This window comes from Scomber japonicus, chromosome 19, assembly GCF_027409825.1.
Source record: "Scomber japonicus isolate fScoJap1 chromosome 19, fScoJap1.pri, whole genome shotgun sequence".
Taxonomy (NCBI): domain Eukaryota; kingdom Metazoa; phylum Chordata; class Actinopteri; order Scombriformes; family Scombridae; genus Scomber; species Scomber japonicus.
The window spans coordinates 5,432,002-5,453,749 of NC_070596.1; the positions used below are offsets into that span (position 1 = coordinate 5,432,002).

The following is a 21,748-nucleotide window of genomic DNA, read 5'->3' on the forward strand; positions in this document are numbered from 1 at the left end:
ACTTTAGGCTCTGGGAATTTGAGTTGGACTTTTTTCCCCCCCTTTCTTTTCTGATCGACCAAAGAAACAAATCGAAAGACACACAGAGACAGACTGAGAGACCGTCAGAAAGGAAGTGTAACGCTTGACAGCTGTGGTCAGCAGTCGAGCTCATCAGGTCATCACATTACAGCTCGGTTAAAGGATAGTTTCACAGTCTGTATTAAGAGTTAGAGAAAAGGAGGAGAGGATAACCTAAAAAAATGGGGAGGGAAAAAGAGGAGGGAAAAAGAGATAATGGGAGAGGACAGGAGAAAGGTGGAGGAAAAGAGAAGAAATGAGGGAAGGAACAAAAGAGGAGACAAAGGGAAAAAGTCGACGTTGACAGCCGCACGTTCACTTGGCTGCAGGCTGTTACCACGGCGATAGACTCATCACCTCACCTCAGTCTAATGTTGTCTCCCCTTGTCTCTCTCTCTCTCTCTCTCTCTCTCTCTCTCTCTCTCTCTCTCTCTCTCTCTCTCTCTCTCTCTCTCTCTCTCTCTCTCTCTCTCTCTCTCATTCACTCACACTCACACACACACACACACACACACACACACACACACAGTAGTTCAGGATGTGCAGGTGACAACAGTTGTTGCTTGGTGCCACAGCTGCAAAACCTCTCAGACCAGAGCTTCTCTCTTTCTCTCTCTCTCTCTCTCCATCTATATATCTCTCTCTCACTCTCTCTCACTCTCTCCCTCTCACACAAACCTGTGTGTAATTATGTCCCTAGCAGTGTCAGGGGATGTCATTAGGATCCATAGCACCCTCCTCCTCACACACACACACACACACACACACACACACACACACACACACACACACCCACCCCTCTCTTATTCTCCCTGTCCTTCACACATACACACACATGACTCTCTATTGGCATGACATTTTGATGGAAAAACATGTTGCCAAAGCATCAACACAAAGTAAAGTAAATAATACATATAGTGTGAATACATGTAAAACACTAATTACATACATCACAGCGCATTGAATACAAACTAAAAATAATAATAACACTCACTTTACAGTTTAAAGACTTGATATCTTTCTTTCTTATCATTTAACACATTTAACACAGTTACAGTCACAAACATGCTGCACAGTAATCAGGTGTTAAGAGGTAAGAAAGTAAGCAGGATTTGAACTTGAACTCTCTTATTTCATTGTTTAGACAGCTCATTTTATTACTATGCATGTGTTCAATTGAGTGCAACACTATCAATGTTTTCAAGAAGAGTCTCACTGAAAACAGTTATCCCCTTATTTAAAGCTATAAAGACTTTTTAGCATACAAACAAGTTCTTTTCCCAATAGCAAGAATTTCCAGCTTTTTCCTTTTATATATTATTATGTGTTGAATACCTTTAGATTATTTTTTTGGTTGTTTGCATTTAGCAGCTGTGTTTTTGACTGGTACTGAGGCTAAAGCATAACTCACTGAAGCACACTTAAATACAAAACTATCTGCAGCCGCATTGAAACCCGATCATATCAGCGTGAAACAGTAATGTGCTCCTACACTAGAGGGAAGACTGCCTCTACAGACTGAGAGAGCATCTCATCTATGCCTGTGATGGAGGAGGGAGGGTGGGGGGGGGGGGCGTGACCCTAGGGAGGTCAAAGGTCCCCGCTGGACAGAGCCTCATCACCCACCCCCCACTCTCTCTTGCGCGCACACACACACACACACACACACACACACACACACACACACAATATACACACACACCCATTTTCTGTGTGCTGGCAGGCATTTTGTCTCCTTCAGGAGTCCCGCAGAGAGCATCAGCTGATGCATTTCAACCAACAAGATGCTAACTTTCACTACAGATGGATACCTGTAATCAGTGTGTCTTATATATGAATGATGCACTTATTTTAAATGTATAGATTATTGATTTTTATAGTTACAGTACAAATGAGTTTAGAGATTTACTCATACCTGCATTATTACTTGTAAATAAAACACATTCTGGTATAAAAATGTGATCATTTCAAATAATCGAGTCAATCATGCAGTGGTGTTTTTTAACGATACATCAGTTCCTCATTGTGTTAGATGTGAGGAAGGAAAGAAAGCAGAGGAGGGAAATTAATGAAAATGTCTCTCTCGCCTCTTTTCCTTTCCCCGCTTCCCTCTCACATCCCTTGTGAGGGCTCCACAGCAGCACACATAGAGGCCAGAGGTCAAAGGTCAGGCTGACCCTCACCTCTCTGTGTCATTAGTCCAGTAGTGATTTGGTTAGCTGAAATGCTAGCCTCCCAGGCTAATCTAATATTGGAGCCTGGAGGTCGTTTAGGTCAGATCACATTTCTCTTCAGAACAGATTGAACTTAGGGAGAGATAAATGTTCTGAGCTGCGACTCTGAGCGCTCCTGATTGTTTCTGATGATTGGGTTTCTGCTGTTTTACCAAGTGAAGGGACCCAGCTGGCGTATGGGAATATTATTGTATTACACACACAGACGAGTGAAGTTATTGTTGAGATATTATAAATGTACAGGAATGTTATTTCTGATGTCTTTGGTACAGAACCAGCAACATCAAACATGGCAGTAAACAGCATTACAGTATGATGTAGTGCAGTATATTATGGTGCACTATAGTGTGGTACAGTATTGAATGAGTTAGTGTAGTATGGCATAGTCTAGTATGGTATGGCATAGTGTAGTATATTATAGTATAATAGAGTAATATTATGGTGTAGTATAATATGTTTTGATATTGTATAATATGGCATAGTATATGTTTATATAGTATATAATGGTATAGTATATGTTTTGGTATACTATAGTGTTGTATACTATGTTCTGGTTTTGTATAGTATGGTGTGGTATATCAATCATTCAATCAATCAATCTTTATTTGTATAGCGCCAAATCACAACAAAGTTATCTCAAGGCACTTTACACATAGAGCAGGTTCTAAACCGAACTCTTCAGGTTTTAACTTTAAAGAGACCCAACATTCCCACATGAGCAACAGTGGCAAGAAAAAACTCCCTTTTAACAGGAAGAAACCTCAGGCAGAACCAGACTCAGAGTGGGAAGCACAGTGAAAATCAACAATGAAGCTAGAAGGTCCGGGACTGGAATCTGTCATCCGGACGTCTACAGGCCCATATTACCTGTGAGACGAGAAAGCACAGACAACTCCGGGGAAGAAGTTCAGGTTATTGAATGCATTAATAGAACGTGAATGTTAATGGATATAGATGGATGGATAGAGAGAGAGAGAGGGAGGAGGAGAGAGGAGCTCAGTGCATCATGGGAGTCCCCCGACAGTCTAAGCCTATAGCAGCATAAGCTAAGAGCTCTAAGAGCCCATAAGAAAACACAAGAGTGATTTGCTGTTGTGTTTTCTTATTTGCTGTTGTGTTTTGTGATTTGCTGTTGTGTTTTGTGATTTGCTGTTGTGTTTTGCACTTCAAGGCCACCATAGATTTAGCTCTTTTATCAAGACAATTAAGGCACTTCTGACACTGACATTCCATCTTCCTGTAGTCATAATTCAGTCACTACTGATCACACAGACATGATACGTGTATTTTTAGATTCAGGGTGACTTACACTTTACAAAGATACATAATAATAGAATTTGCCAACATTAACTGCTAATAGCTAATTCTGCCTACTTTTTATGGTGCCAGTATGCCAAAAATATGAACAAATTATAGCAGACCACAGCATAATTCATGAAATCAATGGCAGCATTATTTGACCTGTTTACAACCCCCCAAATCTTTATGGACAGCTGTAGTACCAAATTATAGGGCATGATTATCATTATCATTATCCTCCAAACACAAGTAAGACAAAGAATAATAATAGTGACAAACCATTATTTCTAAGTTTTCCTTGTTGCAGTATCATTTGTTGTTCTTCTTCTCTCATATATGATCACAGTGTGCGTGTGTGTGCGACATACCTGTCTTATGGTTGAATGGACAGTGTGATAACGTGCACATGATGGGGGGGGGTGGACAAAGTGTGTATGATTGTGTGCGTGCGCGAGGGTTTTATGAATGTGTCACAGAGATAAAATGCTGGCGTTGGGTGTGTGTGTGTGTGTGTGTGTGTGTGTGTGTGTGTGTGTGTGTGTGTGTGTGTGTGTGTGTGTGTGTGTTGCAGCCTGACGATGGTCTGGTCCACAGATGTAGACAGAGACGAGTCATGGAGACAAACAGAAATTACTGACTGACCACATTACCGACTGATTTTCTTGGCGTCTATCTGAATGCCTGATTGGCTGTTTGATTACTGACTTAATTGCAACATTTGAACTGTCTGATGGATTGACAGTTTTGTTAACTGGTTTAAAAGCCATCTGATTGACTTACTAAATGATCCCAACTCCCTGTCACAGACATTTCATACTGTAATGGTTTGACTATTGGTGCCAGCTAAAGTTATGAAGTCATTCAAACCAATTAAATCACAACAAAAAGCCGTTCTGGTGATTATTCACAAACACAAGATCACTTTTTGACCAAGCAAGAACTGCATTCAGAGAGTCCATATCTCAGTCTGTGTTGAAACTAATGGATTAAATACAGTTCCTTCAATTCAAAGGGGTGGATGAGGGGTGGGTGAGGTGAATGTTTAAGATTTTAATTGCACAAAGGTTTAAACTTACATGAATGCAAAATGCCATAGTTTGTAATTATGTGCAGACACTGAACTATTAGGATGACAAAGGAAGGTGAGCTGTAAGATGCATCTGTAATGGAAATGAAAGTACAGGTGAACTCAGGATTTAAAGTCTCCTCAGAGTGAGTCCTTGTGCTGTTTGTTTTGCCTGTGGGCAGATTCAGGTTTTAATACCAGTCACATTGATCACCTTTTCACCTCAGACCCTCCACCGATCACACACTCTGCATAAAGCAGAAAACACACTCTAATCAGCTTATATGGAAATGAGACGAAGCAAGACAGGGAGACACATCAGTACACCAACTTCCAGCCATAAAATGTAAATGTGTGTCATTCCAATTCTGACTAAGCAAGCCAGTTTGATTGTTTTATTGATGAGATCTTAAAGCCCCTGAAAACTTGGTTTCAAATCTTTCATAGCTTTATGAAATTAAATATTCATTATCTAATAAATACCACCATTAAAGTTGGCAGAAAATCATCTGTAGTTATTATTAATAATTGAACAGTGAAAACTCATCAAGGCTGTGCAGGTGTGGTTTGATCAGACAACCTCACAACTGCTAGATTTGTATTTAATTACTGCTAAATTCTGATTGGTGCATGCAGTTATGTGACATCACTATTTCCAATCAGTCAGAAATGATTCATAGTAAGATGCTGTATAGGTTCTCAGGGCTTAAATCTATGTTAACTTGAATTGACAAGGAACTACAAAGTCCTTCATAGTTACCCAACCTCCTATCGGTCTTTTCTCCACTCTCTTCTTTGTGATTCACTTCAGGAAAATGTTGAGTTCAGATGTTCTCAGATAATGTGTCTTTTTTCACCACAGAGATATGGAATCAGTTTGGATTAACTTAATCAGACATCTAGAATTGATCTGATGTTTCAGGCTCACCACAACAAACTATATATCTGCAGGGTTTTCCTGGGTTTTTTTTAGACAAAGGTGCGAGGTGAGGCGTTCATGGTTTGTACACTCAGTCACGCACCTAGAGTGTTGTGCGCTTAAGTGAAGAAAAAATCCAGATTTTTGTCCATATGGATTTATTTTCAATAATACAAAGGATCTGTCATCAAGTTTTTTTCTTATTTCCATTCCTCAGAAATCCAATATCAAAATAGCTTTTATAAGGTAGGATTCCTTTATGGTCCTCTACTAAACTGATATAATTCATGAAGTAAGAAGACCACTTAAAATTCCCAAAAAGCTTCTTCTTTCCTGCCTTTCTGCCACAGTACTGTTTCTTACTGTTGCCAACTGGAACAACAACAAACTGTGGAAGTGGATATATGCACTGCCACTACAAAAACCCACAGGGTAACCAAAACCACCTTTTCCTAACTTTATCTTTTAAAGTGTTCGTCTAGATTAGAATTTAACAGCATGTGGCACACACTGGTTTCTGCTGTCAAATCCTGAGCTTTATACATTCATCAACCCTAACCACGTATCCATCACCTCTGTGTTCAACAACTAACCTATTATACGTAGACTGGGTCAAACAGTGCCAGTGAACATCATGTTTTCCAGACTGAAATTATGTATTTGCCAAAAAAATAATGAACATTTCTATGAGACAGGTTTGTATGCTGAGATAGGAACATATTGAATATCTTCAACCAATTACAAGTGTTAGGCAACTGTGAAATGATGATATTAATCCATTAATAATTCATGAACTAACTCTATTCTACTCTGAAACTACTTAAACATAAAAGAAGAAGTATATTAACTTTTCCATATCCATAACTTCTTCAAGAATTTGTCTTGCTGATACAGGACAAAAACATATAATTGAAATATGAATAATGAGAACACAAAGGACAACATCACCAAAGACATTTAAGAAGAAGCAGTGTACACAGTATTAGTGATACCTACTTCATCTTTTCTGGTTGTAGTTAGTGCAATGATGCATTTATGTAACACAGCCAGCTATTGATGTATCTATCAAATTAAAATGTGTCTTTCATTAGATGTTTTTTGTCCTTCATCATCATCTGTAGTTCTCACCTGTCGCCCCTTTTCGTCTCTCCTCTCTCCGTTCGTCAGGAAGATCATTCTCTCTCTCCTCTATAAGTCTAAGTTGTGACGCTTTTCATTTGCCCGGCTCCAAATCTAATTCTGTCAGACGGCTTTGATTCATCCCCGAGCGAGAGGAGAAGAGCGTGTGACTAAGCCGAGGCGGCTTTAATAAAAAATAATTCTCTCTTTATGAAGAAGCGGTGTGATGGAGGTCGTTCACTGTCTACGCATTAGGGAAATTAACATCCAGAGCCATTTTTCAGACCGCTTCATTAACAGCGACACAGCGCCGAAAATATTGGTTGTATTAAAAAACCTGTCGGATCATAAATTAAACTGCAAAGTAAACACATAATTGATGACAGAGGATTAAAAGAAAAAAAAAGACCTCAGGCTTCTCAATACTGACGATTTATGCCTCCATACAATATTACTGAATTATAAAGTGGAGCAGAGTTAATGTGATTGAGGGTTGAAGTTGCTGCAGAAAAGTCCTCCTACATTACTACTATACACTGAAACTTATAGGCCAAGGGGGAAAAGAGATAATAAAAAAAGAGAAAATAGAATAGAAATGTAAAGAATGACATCCTGGACACAGAGATTTTGCTGGCAGGTTGGCCAACCAGCATGTTGGCTTTGTTATGTATCATTGCTAGAGGTAGACATCCACAATAGCATTCTGAGCTTCTTCTATTTCCTGAGTACTGCATAGTTTGCACTATACAGTAAGTCATTAAAGAGTTACTGAAGGAGTGAGGGTTAGGGTTAGGGTTAGTGTGAGTGTCTGTTCACTCAAAGGTTAGCACCATTAAGATAAGTTGTGATTGGTCAGCGGTGGAAAGTTCCAGGCCAAAGGTAACCAAAGTTAAATTTGGTTCTACAATTTTGGGTGGATTCACTTCACCCATATGATTTAATCCACCGACTGCGGCGATTTCATCAGAATTAATTGATCTCATGACATCATTTCTCTGGTGAGATCATACCTTAAATCCATACAGATGTAAACCCATTCATATGTTAAATGAAAGTCTATATGTCTCCCATGGGAAAAACAATCCCTCAATCAATAAACAAAGCATGTGAACACGGACTACGCTCATGTTCAGTTGGCTGATCGTGTCAGAATTGGTTTTTAAACTCATATCAACATGTTTGAAGCAACATTTCTTATTTATTCACATCATATAGGATACTTTTGTGTTACTAGATCAGGATGATGAGTTCTATCGTCTCTGGAGGTACAGGTCAAAGGGTATTTGGCAAACCATTAGCTGTTTGGAAGGAAGGGAAATCAATCTAAAAATTGATTGATGATTTGTAAATTGATCAGCAGGGATGTTGTTAAAGGACCAGTAAAACCAGCAGTTTGCTACTGTCTGGTCTGCTTGACTTACAAACTTTATCTCGTGTGGGCGCCTCCCATGATCCTGTAACCCCCCCCCCATACTGTCTAATTGAAGCGTTGTTTCCAGCGAGCGCAGATAGCTCCTCTGTCTGTGTCTTAAGACGGTAAAATACACTTAACCTTCAGATGGACTCTGGCCGGTTGGAAGGGCAGCGACCATTTCAGGACTCAAATCTTTTTTCTCTATCAACTTAATTGTGTTTTCAATTATTTCCCCAGATTTTCTGTCTCCTGACATTTGCTGTAAGGACAGCATCTACCGCCCCAAACCCCCCCCATCCACCCACCCTTCACCCCCTCCCCCCGCCCCCAGCACTCTTTTTGTTTTATGGAACTTTTTCTTGATCCAGAGAAATGTATAGCTTTGTCTTTCTCTTTGTCTTTATTAGTTCTTGTATATTCATTTAAAAAAAAAAACACACCTTTTTTGAGTGAATCTTTTCTCTCACAGCACTTTTCCGTCTGTCGTTCACTTTCTCCCTCCTCCCTCCTTTCGTTCTCACATCAGTTTCCTGCTTGTATCGATCCCCCTCTCACAGTCCCTGGTGATCAGGTTTTACCAGTCTCCCATTGATTACCAATGGAGGCAGAGCCAAGGTGCATGATGGGAAGATTGTGGGGCTGCAGCTTTAGAGGGGAGGTTTGGGAAGGTTATCGGTTTGATTTCCCCAACAGGGTTACTAAAAAATCTGATATTTACTGTTTTTATCATCATGGAAACATAAATATGTATGTATATATTAGATCTGCTCATACTGCAGCTGAGGCTGAATGGTCATTCATTGTATTATATGACACAATAATTAGGATTGATACATACAATCATTCCTAATTATTTCTTAATAAATTCAAATGGAATATTTTGTCATAATCTGAGTATATCATGATTCCATTTTATAAAATTCGGTCAATAATAGAATTACATTTTTTAAGTTATATATTGTAAACATACTGTTACTAATTTCAGCCTAATTTTAAGGATAACAGCAGTAGAATTGCAACAATTAGTTGATCTATTGAAAATTAATCGCCAACTATTTTAACAATAGATTTATTGTTTTGAGTTGCTTTTTTTTTTAAATGCTAAAATTGATTCATTCCAGTTTCTTAAATGTGAATATCTACTGGTTTCTTTAGTCCACTATGACAAACTGCATATCTGTGAATTGTGGACTGATTGTCAGGACAAAAGAGTTGGGAAGCAGTTATTGACATCTTTTTCCATGTTCTGATATTTAAACGCCTGATTGATTAATAGAGAAAGTAATCGACAGATGAATCGATAATGAAAATGATTATTAGTTGCATCTCCATGATGATCATAATTAAATGATGATCATTGTAGGTGTAAATTACCAGTTTAGTTTCACTCATTCCTCAACAATGAGTTCTCTTTTACAAAACTCTTCACAAAGTCAGACCAGCAGCATTCTGTATGTAATAATATATTTTTATTTACAATATATCCAGTAACCACATCTCTCAAAATTCACATTTTTTCTTCCACCGTTTCCTTCAACCTTCCTACTTTACCCTGTCCCTTATTTTTTCCCCCATCTCTTTTCTCTCTGACTCCCGCTCCCATCCTTCCTTCCATTTTCATTCATTCTGTTCTTTTTTCCTTTCCCTCTCTCTCCTGTCTCGCACCCTCACTTTTTTCTCCCCGCCCTCACGAGCCGACTTGATGTTTTTCAATTATGTTGATTTACAAACAAAACTGATCTCACAATTAAAGCAGGACATTAAGATATAAAAATAGAAATGCATCATTTATCAATCAAAAAAGATTTTAGTGATATTTAATTGAAACTAAAGGTTTTGTTAAAGGTTATGGATGCTTTTCTTGAGTTGTTTGTCTTTTTTATCCTCTTTTATGACATGTCCATATTTTTACAGTGATTGCATGAACTCCACAGGTTGTTGCATTAAAGCACCCTGTCCTTTTTTTAATAGATTCCTTTCCCTATGGATAATGTCATTTCAGCCAGAAAGCCTTTTTATTCCAATCCCTCCCTCGTTTTTTATGAAGATTTAGCCGAGCCGAGGCGAACGGAGAGGAGAGCTCATCCGTCCCCCTCTTTAGTTTATTGGGTTATGTTTGGGAGCAGGTTGGCCAACAAATAGGATTTAGACAACAATGTCATTATAATAGATCTGCCGGTCGCGAAGGAAGCAGATCGATTAGGCTTCAAAAATCAATCGGTCCATCCGCACGGGCCGAGAGGCCGCAGGTACGCACAGACAGGAAGTGATGCTACCTGCCTGACTCTTCACAGAAAAGCTCGCATCTCACAAATGACCAAAGTTCAGGTCATCTGCAAGTCTGTAGAAGCTCTGAGATCATCAGAGAGATGGCAGTTTTATGGCTGCCTCCAATGAAAGGTTGTCATCCATGCATCTAAAAGTCATCCTGACTTATTTAGTACATCTATTTATTTAACTTTGGGATGTCAATTAGAATTTTATAAATGGTTCTGAATTTGAATATTTGAGAACAAGCAATTCATTTAAATATTTCAAATACATCAGTACAACGAGGAAACAAAAAAAACCCTTTATGTCTCATCTTTATTTCCTTATTTGGTTTTTAAAGAATTATTCCTCAATTTTTCAGTTTTATTCCCACATTTGTTTCCATTTTAACTACAGGCCACGCTAACTTTACTAACCAATGAGTTGCTGCTGGTATTTTCAGAAGAATGCAGCATGTCTGTTGGCGTAGATTTAGTTTCAATAGTGTGGAGCCATCCTGAAGTCATGAGTTCTTCATTTTGGCAGCTGGTCATTCAAAAGACACTGTTGAAATATGAGTACATCAAACTGACACTATGAAAGTGGGGTGACAAAAATAGGGTTGGAAAAAGTGAGAGAGACATCTACCACCTTACTGCAGAACTGACTGAGCTCAGATTGGTGCCAGTCCAGTCCACTCATGGTGATGATGACACAACTTCTTCAATCTCCTAAATGTATCCGCATCTAAACTGAGTGTCGGTGCCTGTTTGTGCCCATTTTACATATGATGCAAGCAATGACAATGACAGCGCAACATGTCATTGTTCAAGCGTTGCCTATCCAGTTGGATGCTTTAAACTGTGACAGAACAGTCCCATTACTGTTTGTTGACTGCAAGTAGTGAACACACCACCAGCACATACACACAATGTCTCCACTTCAGAAGGTCGCTATGCTAAGCAATCAATCCCTATGACCATCATCTCTACCAGTTAAGAATATACTAACCTTAACCCTAACCCTAATCCTGTCTCCCAAAAATTGGGTGTTGTACCACGACCAAAAAAGTTTTCTCAGCAAAAATATTAATAAAACAAAAAGGAACCTGGTAAATTCAACAAAAAACAACTTAAAAGAAATAAACCAAACAAATAAAATATGCAGCCTCACAGCAAGCTGCCTCCTACTCTCTTACCTTGTCCATCACACTTGACCAATTACCAGTCTGTATCTTCTCAGCATCACCTGGAAGGTACCATCTGCTCAGGTTTACCACAGGCTAAGCTACACTGATACACAGCTTTCAAAGCATATAGAACAACACCAATGTAGGATTTCTCTGTTACTTTTGCAATCAATTTTTATGATCACACAAAGCCATTGTCATTTATTACCTCAACTTGAGAGAGAGCCTAGAGACTCACTACTTTACTGCAGCTAATGATGCACATCTGTAATCACTATTACTGATTAAGAATCACTGCAAGTTCTTCAACAACACTATGAAACACAATAAACTACTCAACTGTAGCCAGTATTCCATAATTTCTATAACATGACTGATGAATTAACAGAAATATTGGACTGAAAGTAGTGATTTAACACAACAAACAAAAAACGAACAATGCTTGGAACCAGAGCTTAGTGGAAAGGGAGATGAGCAACCTTTTTACACTATACTATGAAGGTAAAGCCTTTGAGTTTATGTTTTGGGATGGAGAAAATGAAACCGTGTGACAGAAAAAATTCACATTGATACCAACTGTCAGTCAATTGGAACCAGATGTTTACCTAAAAGATCTCCAAGTGTCTCGATTTTGTCCCCTGAAACCTACAGATACACCCTCCTCCTCCACCGTCTGCCTCTCCCTTTCCTTACTTTCCTCCCTTTTTTTCTGCAAATCTGAACTTTTTAGTGATTCTGGTTGGGAGTCTATCTCTAATTCTGTTATCTACTGGCCCAGTCTGGCCCGGGGGATGGATGCCTTCTGTAATCCATTTATCAGAGCCGGCCGCCGGGCCTTCTTCCAAATGACAGCTGGCCTTTAGCAATCTCATTATAAAATGCACCAGGATATAGTATGGAAATATTGGGGGGGAGGGGGCTCTTGGGTCTGAAAAATGGACTACAAACACACAGTGGACAAAATTTTACAATGCAATCAATACACAATACAACACAATATTTTAAATGTATATATGCATTTTTCTCTCGTGACGTGCTGTCACTTATTTAAAATGACTGTAATGGGAACACTACAGTACAGTTATTAAGGAATTGACTCACAGCTGCTTACAAAAGGTGTAAACTGTGAAGCTGTCTCCCGTTCGGGGGTTGACTTCTCCCAATCTGTGGCTCACCTAACAGTCAAAATTGCTCTCCTCACACTTCATCAGTATGCACTCTTGGGAGACAGTTAAGACGCGGGGGTCTCTCATTATAAGATGCAGTCCGTTTGCGGTTTCACCTCTCTGAGCACAAATCACGCATGTTTCCGTTTCTCTCTCTATTTATCCTCCCAAGACACATTAATAAAAAAAAATATCCGCCCTCAAGAAAATAGCGAGGGAGAGAGAGAGCGAAAAGAGAGACAAGCTAAAGCAGAACAGCTCTACTTGATTTGTATTTTAATTGTGGTTCCTTTCTATATAAATAAAGAAAACAGAGATAAAACTCTTGATTAACAATCGAGTAGTGGCCACACAGCAGATTTCATGCACTGCTGAATGCTGAAATGTCATTGTCCACAGCGACAGAAATCTGAGGCCACGTAGCAAATATCAAACATGTTTGATTTGAGGGGATTCTCTCCAGAGGCTGTAGTGTTGCTCACAACCGTGGGGTGTCGATCTTCTTGTATCTGGATTGAATCCAAATGTGATTTAATAAAAAAAAAATGTATTTCTTTTTGCCACACATGTATATCTGACTGCACATATGTATACCTGATTGCATGTGTAGATCTGATTGTACATGTGTAGATCTGATTGCATTTGTCTTGGGTCAGGGTTCCCTTTCTCTAATTAGAACAACTCATTTTACTAAAGCTGTCAGTATAATAGAGGACTGACTTGTGAGCGGTTATTTCCATTTTCAACTTTAACTTTATTGTCCCCAAAGGGAGATTTGTGTTGCAGCCAGGTGAAACATAGAACACACAGAGACTCTGGTGCACAGACTAATGTACATAAAATTATATTTATAAAAAACATGAATCATGTAAAACATTAAGTGATGACATAATACCTGTCTTTATGAGTATACTTAACCATCACCATTTAATCTTAACTATAAGATTCTCTGCTGAGACACATTTAAATGTGGTACAGTGTTAAGTTGTAGCCTAATTCCACTAAATTCAGACTTACACATAGCTGGTGTGTTATATAGTATAATATAGTATTTCACTAGAGTCTAATAGTTTCTTCTGTATGCTGCATGACACCTTGCTGAAGTAATGCTGACCTTTTAATAGGATTTGACTATATTTTCAGCAGTGTTTCATTCCAGTCATTTAACACGAGCATACACTCTAGTTTGTAACTTTCCCGAAGCCTGTAAACAGACCAATCAGAGTCTCCTTTTACCCTGTGAGTTGTCATTCTGTAGGTTGCAGTGATCACTCGCCTCATTGAGGATCACAGGACATAAACTAATCCAACATATGTCAAGAGAAAACTCCATGAAGATCAACAGGAAGTAGACACAGCAGTGATCACCTCTCTCCCTCTGTGTTCATCACACCCAGTGTGCCCGCTCACCACTTCCTTCTCAAAGACACTGTGTGTGTATGTGTGTGTGTGTGTGTAGGTGTGGTTAGTGAGCACTTTGCTCCCCCTGCAATATAAATCCATAACAGTGCTGTGCTCGCTCATCCAGAGAGCGAGAAAATAAGAAATAGAAATCAGAGGGTATAGGCAGTGGTTGTGTGTGTGTGTGTGTGTGTGTGTGTGTGTGTGTGTGTGTGTGTGTGTGTGTGTGTGTGTGTGTGTGTGTGTGTGTGTGTGTGTGTGTGTGTGTGTGTGTGTGTGTGTGTGTGTGAGTGTGTGAGTGTGTGTAAGTGTGTGTAAGTGTGTATTTATGTAGTCCTCATTGGGCCTTTGATCCAAGGTGTGCAAGGAGCTCTCATCTCCTGCTGTGATACTCATATAGACACACGCACATCACATGAGCACACACACAGTTTTCTGTCCCACACACACCCATGTATTCCTCTCTGGGCTGCAGCAGTTCCCTACTGTGAAGACCCTGTTACACACAAAAGAGGTTATTTTGGGGTCGTCTTGGTGAACACAATGGACAGACACGCCCACACACACACATTTATAGACACACACACACACACACACACACACACACACACACACACACAGACACCACATCACCTAACAAAAGGGTCTCTAGTTGCACGTGTCCAAAATCCTTCCAGAGGTCTGAGAACATGACTGTGTGTGTGTGCGTGTGTGTGTGTGTGTGTGTGTGTGTTTGCACTGTGACTAAAGGCTTTTTAGCCAGACAATGAGACGTGTGCCTGTGAGTGAGTGAGTGAGTGAGTGAGTGTGTGTGTGTGTGTGTGTGTGTGTGTGTGAGTGTGTGTGTGTGTGTGTGTGTGTGTGTGTGTGTGTGTGTGTGTGTGTGTGTGTGTGTGTGTGTGTGTGTGTGTGTGTAATGGTTAATACCAGGACAATAGAAGTGTGCCTGTTCAGTTGTTATCGGCTTGCTGGAGCCTCACAGGCCTGCTGGTGTTCTTTTTTTTTTTCCCAACACTTTTCACCATGAAAAGGAAGAAAAAGAAAGAAATTAAAAAGGAGGGAAAAATGGTCTCCTACATTCTCACTTTTCAGTGTCAGAAAAAGTAAATAGATGTACAAAAAACATGAAAATTGAATTTAAGTCATATCAAACCAAGCAGAGTTTACAGTATAAATCTGATCTCTTTTAAAGTTGTGCACGTTTGTATTTTACTAAAATATAACTGACCCTCAATCATTAACCATGTTAATGTTAGTACTATACTGTATCATATTATATAATGCTATAATTTAATAATTATACTATAAGGTGGTGTTTAGACCAACATTAGACCTGGTTCATTGCATGTCACTTGGTTTTGGTCACATTAGTTTCTATTGTGCTCATGTGGTGTGTATGTCTAAATAAAATTTGGGGGTGGGGGTATCAGGGGCCCAAAAGCAAATCTTTGCTCCGGGACCCACAGCCGGTTAATCTGTCCGTATTAGGGATGTGCAGGTGCTTTGAGGTGCTGGATAAGCTTAAAGGTCCCTCCTAACAAAAATTTGGAAGGGTCAAATTTGACCTTGGTAGTACCAGTTTGACCTTGAGTTAAAATGATTTGGAATAATTCAATTTCACTTTGATGTCATTTGAAGCAATTATCCATAAGAATGTTTAATCACTATGCATAAAAGTTCTTTTTTTTATATATTCGAAACTATAGTTTGACAAATTGGTCTTAACTCACAGCTTGGTAGCTACTACTGAAGATCTGGGAAAAAGGTGACATCATCCAAAAAAGTCTGATTGGTCAGGAAACACTCTGGTTAGCTATACTTACAATCAATCAATCAAAACAGAAACTTTCTGCTGTGTCTGTCTTTTTCTATTTTTTCCCCAAGATTTAAGGATTCCTCATCTGATGTTCCTGAGCCGGTGTTAACTTCTTCCTCTTTTCTTTTCCACCAGGCTGTCTCTCCAACCTTCCACCAAACGCCAAGAAGATCTCCAACTCGTACGAGGAGCGCCGCAAACAGGCCACCGCCATCGTGCTGCTGGGGGTCATTGGGGCCGAGTTTGGCGCCGAGATCGAACCGCCGAAGGGTTCGGTGAGGGCCCGAACAGGCGGACAGGCGCCAGAGGGCTTTGGACTGACCAGCGGAGGATCCAACTATTCACTGGCCAGACACACATGTAAGTACAGTCATGAGACATCTCGGTTTGTCTAATAAGAATAAGAAATTGATTAATTCTGAAGGAAATTCAAGTACAAATCAAACAAAACAGTAGAATAAAATAAATAGTCAAACAGTAAAATAGGAAAGTTTATTATCAATTTCCATGTTTCCTTGGATCCTGCTTTAATTGTCTAGAATTTGGCCTACATTTACTAAACCTACATCATTATATCATGGACATGTACATACATTATATGTACAGCCTCTCTGGACTTTTAAACATGTTTTGGTCCCAAACCGTGTTTTTTTTTTTTTTTCTTTTTCCAAAACTCGGAACTACACAACTGAGAAAGTAGAAACTTCAATGTTGGATTAGAGGTGAGAGAGAGATGGAATTGATTTTCACCCACCAAGCTTGACACCTTAAGGAGCTTGGCACTGACTTTCACACACACACACACACACACACACACACACACACATACACACATACAGACACAGAGCGAGCGAGCCCAGCCTGTGCCATGCTGTGCCTGCAGCGTTGGACCTTGGTGGGTATCAAACTTGCACTAAGCAGAGCTGCTCTTCCGTCCTGCTGCTCCCGAGCTCTGATTGGGTGCCTCTGGGGGCATCCGCCCAGTGACAGAGCCTGTAGTCTCACTGATAGGCTGTGGAGCGTGGTGCTTTTTAGTTGGACCTGTACACAGCGGTCAGCTCACCTGTGTGGACTCACTAGAGACACACAAATACACACACACACAGACACACACACACATAGAGAAACCCCAGAAAACCCCGAACCCACATCATCAGATGAAAACAACTCAAGATTTAATTGATTCCCTTGAGTAGAGCTCCACCCCTTTAAAATCTTTAGTGTGGCTATCATTTGGACACTTGGATATCTGTAGTAGTATGATAACAAACCTTCGTTTACTTTCATTTAACACAATAAACAAAACTTTTCAGTCTTAAATAACATAAAGCAGTCATACAAGGATGCTCATTGAATATTTAAGTTAAGCCTTTTCCCCAAATAAACCTAGTGAACTGTGATGCTTTCTGTATTGTTTCTTTCTACTCATCACCTTGATCATCTATCAAACAAAAAGTGCAGTCTTAAAACATAAGTGTGTACATTCTCTTTGAAATCAGCAAATGATGAATATCTCACCTAGGCCGAGGTGCTTAGTTTTAAAGGTACCCTGCAGAGTTTTATTAAAAACAAAAAGAGTAAGGCTTACATCACTTTTACACAAAACATTATTTCAATTTTTATGATAAAACTCTTTTGGGGTTTGCTCATACCAGTGTTCCAAGTCCAATTCTGAAAACCCTCTTGAATGTGTGAGCGTGTTGTAAATAGTTATTTTACACTTGTTGAATGGCAGAGATCATCGCTTGCATATACTGTAAGGCTGCCTGTTACATTCACAATAATTTAACGTGAGACTAAAAAGAACTCTTCGCTTCGAAGGTTGAACCCTGCTGTCAGTTGTCAGCAGATGAAAACATAACAGTAGCAGTGTTACTAGTGATAGAAAAAAAGGACCCGAAAGAGAGAAAATATTACTACAGCTGTCAACGTCTTGTCATCACAGAGCAGAACCATAAGAAGACAGAAATAAAAGGGGAATGGTTTGACAAGAAGTTACATGCTACAAAGTGTCTTGTTAAAGCAGCCAGGGACTAAAATGTGAAGCAGTCAAGAGGGTTTGACAGTCTCAGAGAAGGAGGACAGAATACAGTCATTAGAGGTGATGTTACACTGTCAGGTGTTCAGCTGGACAGTGACTCGTATGACCTGTCAATGCAGCTGGGGTACCAACATAGAGGGCTCTGGCTAAAAAACACATAGGGTGCTGCCTAGGCCAATCACCCACATTCATGCACACATTCTTGAATTTCTTGTCTTTTTGTTTGTTTGTAGAAAAACCAACAGCGGTCTCCCACGTTAACAAAATCACTCTTATTCATTCATTCACTACTCCCTATATAATAGACAATAATTAGCTCAATAGTGATTTCAGACACTTACTAATCGTCATCATTTTGTGTCGTCATCATCAGCTGCAGCTGTATTTGAGGGCTCTACATAGTGGCTATATTTACTCACTCTTTGTAACGACTATTCTCAAAAAAAAAAGCTAGCTGAAGGAATTAGTAGGCTCGTATCTGTGATTTGTTCCTTCCACGCTGAAGTCCAGATGAAGTTTAATAATGTTCATGATTAAAAAAAACTAAGAAAGACTGTTGCACTAAAATGATTGAACGTTACCTGATGTGATAATATGGTGACAATGACATGGGTCAACAGAAAATAAAACTCTAAACTCCCACCGCCACCCATGTGAACAGGTAAAATAAGATGAAACCACACCCATGTGTCAATCAACACAAGTGATGCAATGCACACAGTCTAAACAAATACCTAAACACAAGCACATACGTTTTGGCTCATACAGTACACCCTGGCTTCAGACACTCAAATAAAATGGTGGAGGGTAAATGTAGTGCACTATATAGTAAATAGAGAGTGATTTTGGACACAGCCAAAGTCAGACTTTGTTGATCCATGCCTCCATTCACCACAACATAATTAACATGGCAGTTAGAGTTTTTTGTCATTTAAACATAAACATATGTCATATCTAGGCATTTGAACAATGATCTGAGGAAGCTACTCCTTAAAAATCCCCCCCTGACTCCAGAGCATCCTACTCCGTTAACTGACCTCACAGACTGTCTAAACCCCGTAAAACTTGTTATTGCCTAATAAAAAGCTAGAGCAGACTGTTACAAACAACTGTAAAAAGCACGTGGCGGAGGACATTTTTTCTTGCTTTCTGCTCTCTTTCTTTCTTTGTCGTCCTTAGTTTTATTCCTCTCTTCCTTTCACTCAGCTTGTTTTCCTGCTCTCAATTCAGCCCGTTGTTGTTTTCTTCCTCCATTCAAGGCTCCATCTCCCGCCTCTCCACTCCTCTCTGTTATGAAATTGAAAGATAGATCGGTGTTGTTGGCATACAGCGCTGCGTCCATGATGAATGAGAGCTGTCCACCCGGAGAGAGAGAGGGAGGGTAGAGTAGTCTATACAGCACAGTATAGATTGATGTTTTCATATGGAGAGGGGAGTGGAGGGGGCATGAAGAGGAGGGAGATTGAGGTTTAGGACAGAGGGATGGAAGGAAGGACAGATGGCGACGGAGGGAAGTGAGGATGCGATTGGAGAGCATAAAAGAGACAAGCTGTACATCAGTGTACAGTCTCTGGACAGTAATGCTCACAGCAAATGTCAAAATACCTCGAATCTCTTCAGAGGCCCATTCACTGTGAATGGTGGCATTTTAAAACATTCATGAGAGCTGATTGGAAATTGAGTTATTTTTAGTATTGTAGAAAAGCAGGTGATAGAAACTATAAAACTCTGCAGTGGTTCAGACCAACAAATCTCAGTTTTTCATTATACTACCAGTCAAACCAAGACTTGTTTTTTTTTTCATAAGATCAATACGATATCAAAACAATATAAAGGTATGGATTTAAGGTATTCACATCCTGAGCACTTTATCAGCAGTGCTTCTGTCAGTATGTGAGATGAGCTCGACAGCAGACGATTTTAAAGTAACCAATTTCCTCGAAATGACTAAATTAGCTGCGTAATGACAATTATTATTTTTACAAGTTAAACATTTTTCAATAAATATGTATATGAATTAATGCTTTTTTTAATGTTAGTTAGCAAGTATTTTACATGATTTACTTATTTGAAGTTTATTAATGTAAAGGTTTAGTGCTCAGCAACCTTTTAGGGATAGTATCAGTATTTGTTTAGCAATATTTTTAGCTAATTGTTCGCTAAGTCCTAGCAGCCTCAACATCATATTTTTTTAGCTAAATTGTACACTTAGTATGGTTAAACATAATAATAGTAAATATTGGGCTAACCGTTGATTAGCAGAATAAGTGTATGAATGCTAAGTAACTTGTTAAACATGTTTTCATCTTTAGCCGCATCTTGGACTTGGAAGTTGATGACGTGGTAACTACTTGCTGTAGCTGATGAGCTACTTGCAAACATGCTAGTTAGCCAGGAAAGAATACTACAACAATAGGCAGCCAAACAAGCTAGCTAGTTAGCTGCCAGTCAGTGGTAGGTTGCTCCACAGAGACTGTTAATGTATGCAGTGGTTGTAGACAAAATAATCGTTTTCTAATTATATATTAACGTGTAGATGTACAGGCAGCAGCCACCTCTCTCTCCCTCTTTCTTTCTGTCCTTCTCATCCTCCTACCCATTTTTTGCATTGTTTTTTTGTTTCTTCCTCTCCCCGTCTCTCTGCAGCCAGTCTGAACCGGCTCTCATCTACTAACCAAGTCCCCAACATTGATTTACCTTCACCTCTCATTTAAGCTCAATCAGAGGAAGAGGGAGAGAGAGAAAGAGAAAGAAAAAGGGGGGCAGATGGAGGAAAGAAAGTAGAAAGCCTGTTAGTGGTCGACTCGGCCTGGTAAACTTTAGACGCCACCAATCTGTCACTATTTCACACTCTCTACTCCTTCCTCCCTGTCTTCCTGCCTTCCTTCCTTCCTACCTTCCTCCCACGTCCCCCTCATCCTCCTGCTTTAATTACCCTCTCTGTGTTAATGTGACATGTTTACTGCTCTAACTAACAGCCCATTATAGCAGGCTGATGCTTTGTCAATAGGTATTGGTTCATTTGGGCCGGGCTTGCCTTTAAACAAAGATGTCCGCCGTGAGAAATGGACCAGACCTCTCTCACTTCCTGCTCTCTGAGTAGAAGGGAAGGGCTGTGAATTTGAGCCTCTATCCAGCCAATTACAGCGCTCATTGTTAACGGCCATCTTTAATTGTCCGCCGGAATGAAATAATTGAGGCGCAAATGTGGCTGTCAAATGAAACCTCCATCAGGTTCATTACAAACACACACCTGCCCACCCACAGTCACTGTCACTGCTCACGGCGATGAACTTTGACCTGCTGACCTGTGAAGACCATTCTGTGTTGGTGGGCGATCCGCTGTTTAAATGTGTGAAGAGCACACACATACATATTCACAACTTAAGGGGTTTGATTTTGACTGGTTACCTTTTGCCCCATGACCCCCAAATTATACCCCCTCCTCCCAAATCCTCCCACACAGTCATCCATCCAGTTTACGTATTGATTATCAGTTGATGTGAAACTAATTGTTGGTCTCGCGAGCTGTAGTTGATTTCCCATCAGGAATATAAGGACAGTAAAGTTAGAAAGCTATATTTTCCATATGTTGTACAAGACAAACTAGAAGATCAGACAGTGCTCGGGGCATTTATGGCCCAACAAATGCCAACAAATTCCAAAAACCAGTCTGTCTTGCAATACTTTGTGACATCCCTATTGGTTCCAACTAAAGATGTCAATCTCTACAACATGAGTACTTTTAAGCTAGGCTGCATGTTCTCTATCAGT

The 21,748-nt window shown here is 39.7% G+C and overlaps 1 protein-coding gene across 2 annotated transcripts in view; it reads left to right on the forward strand.

Annotated features, from left to right (window-relative positions):
- LOC128380098 (WD repeat-containing protein 7) overlaps positions 1 to 21,748 on the forward strand; it is a 106,476-nt gene that overhangs the window by 58,475 nt on the left and 26,253 nt on the right. For both annotated transcript variants that reach the window (XM_053339792.1, XM_053339793.1), the window contains exon 23: positions 16,069 to 16,293. In XM_053339792.1, the coding sequence (XP_053195767.1) occupies positions 16,069 to 16,293 (225 nt within the window). The remainder of the gene's footprint in view (positions 1 to 16,068; positions 16,294 to 21,748) is intronic.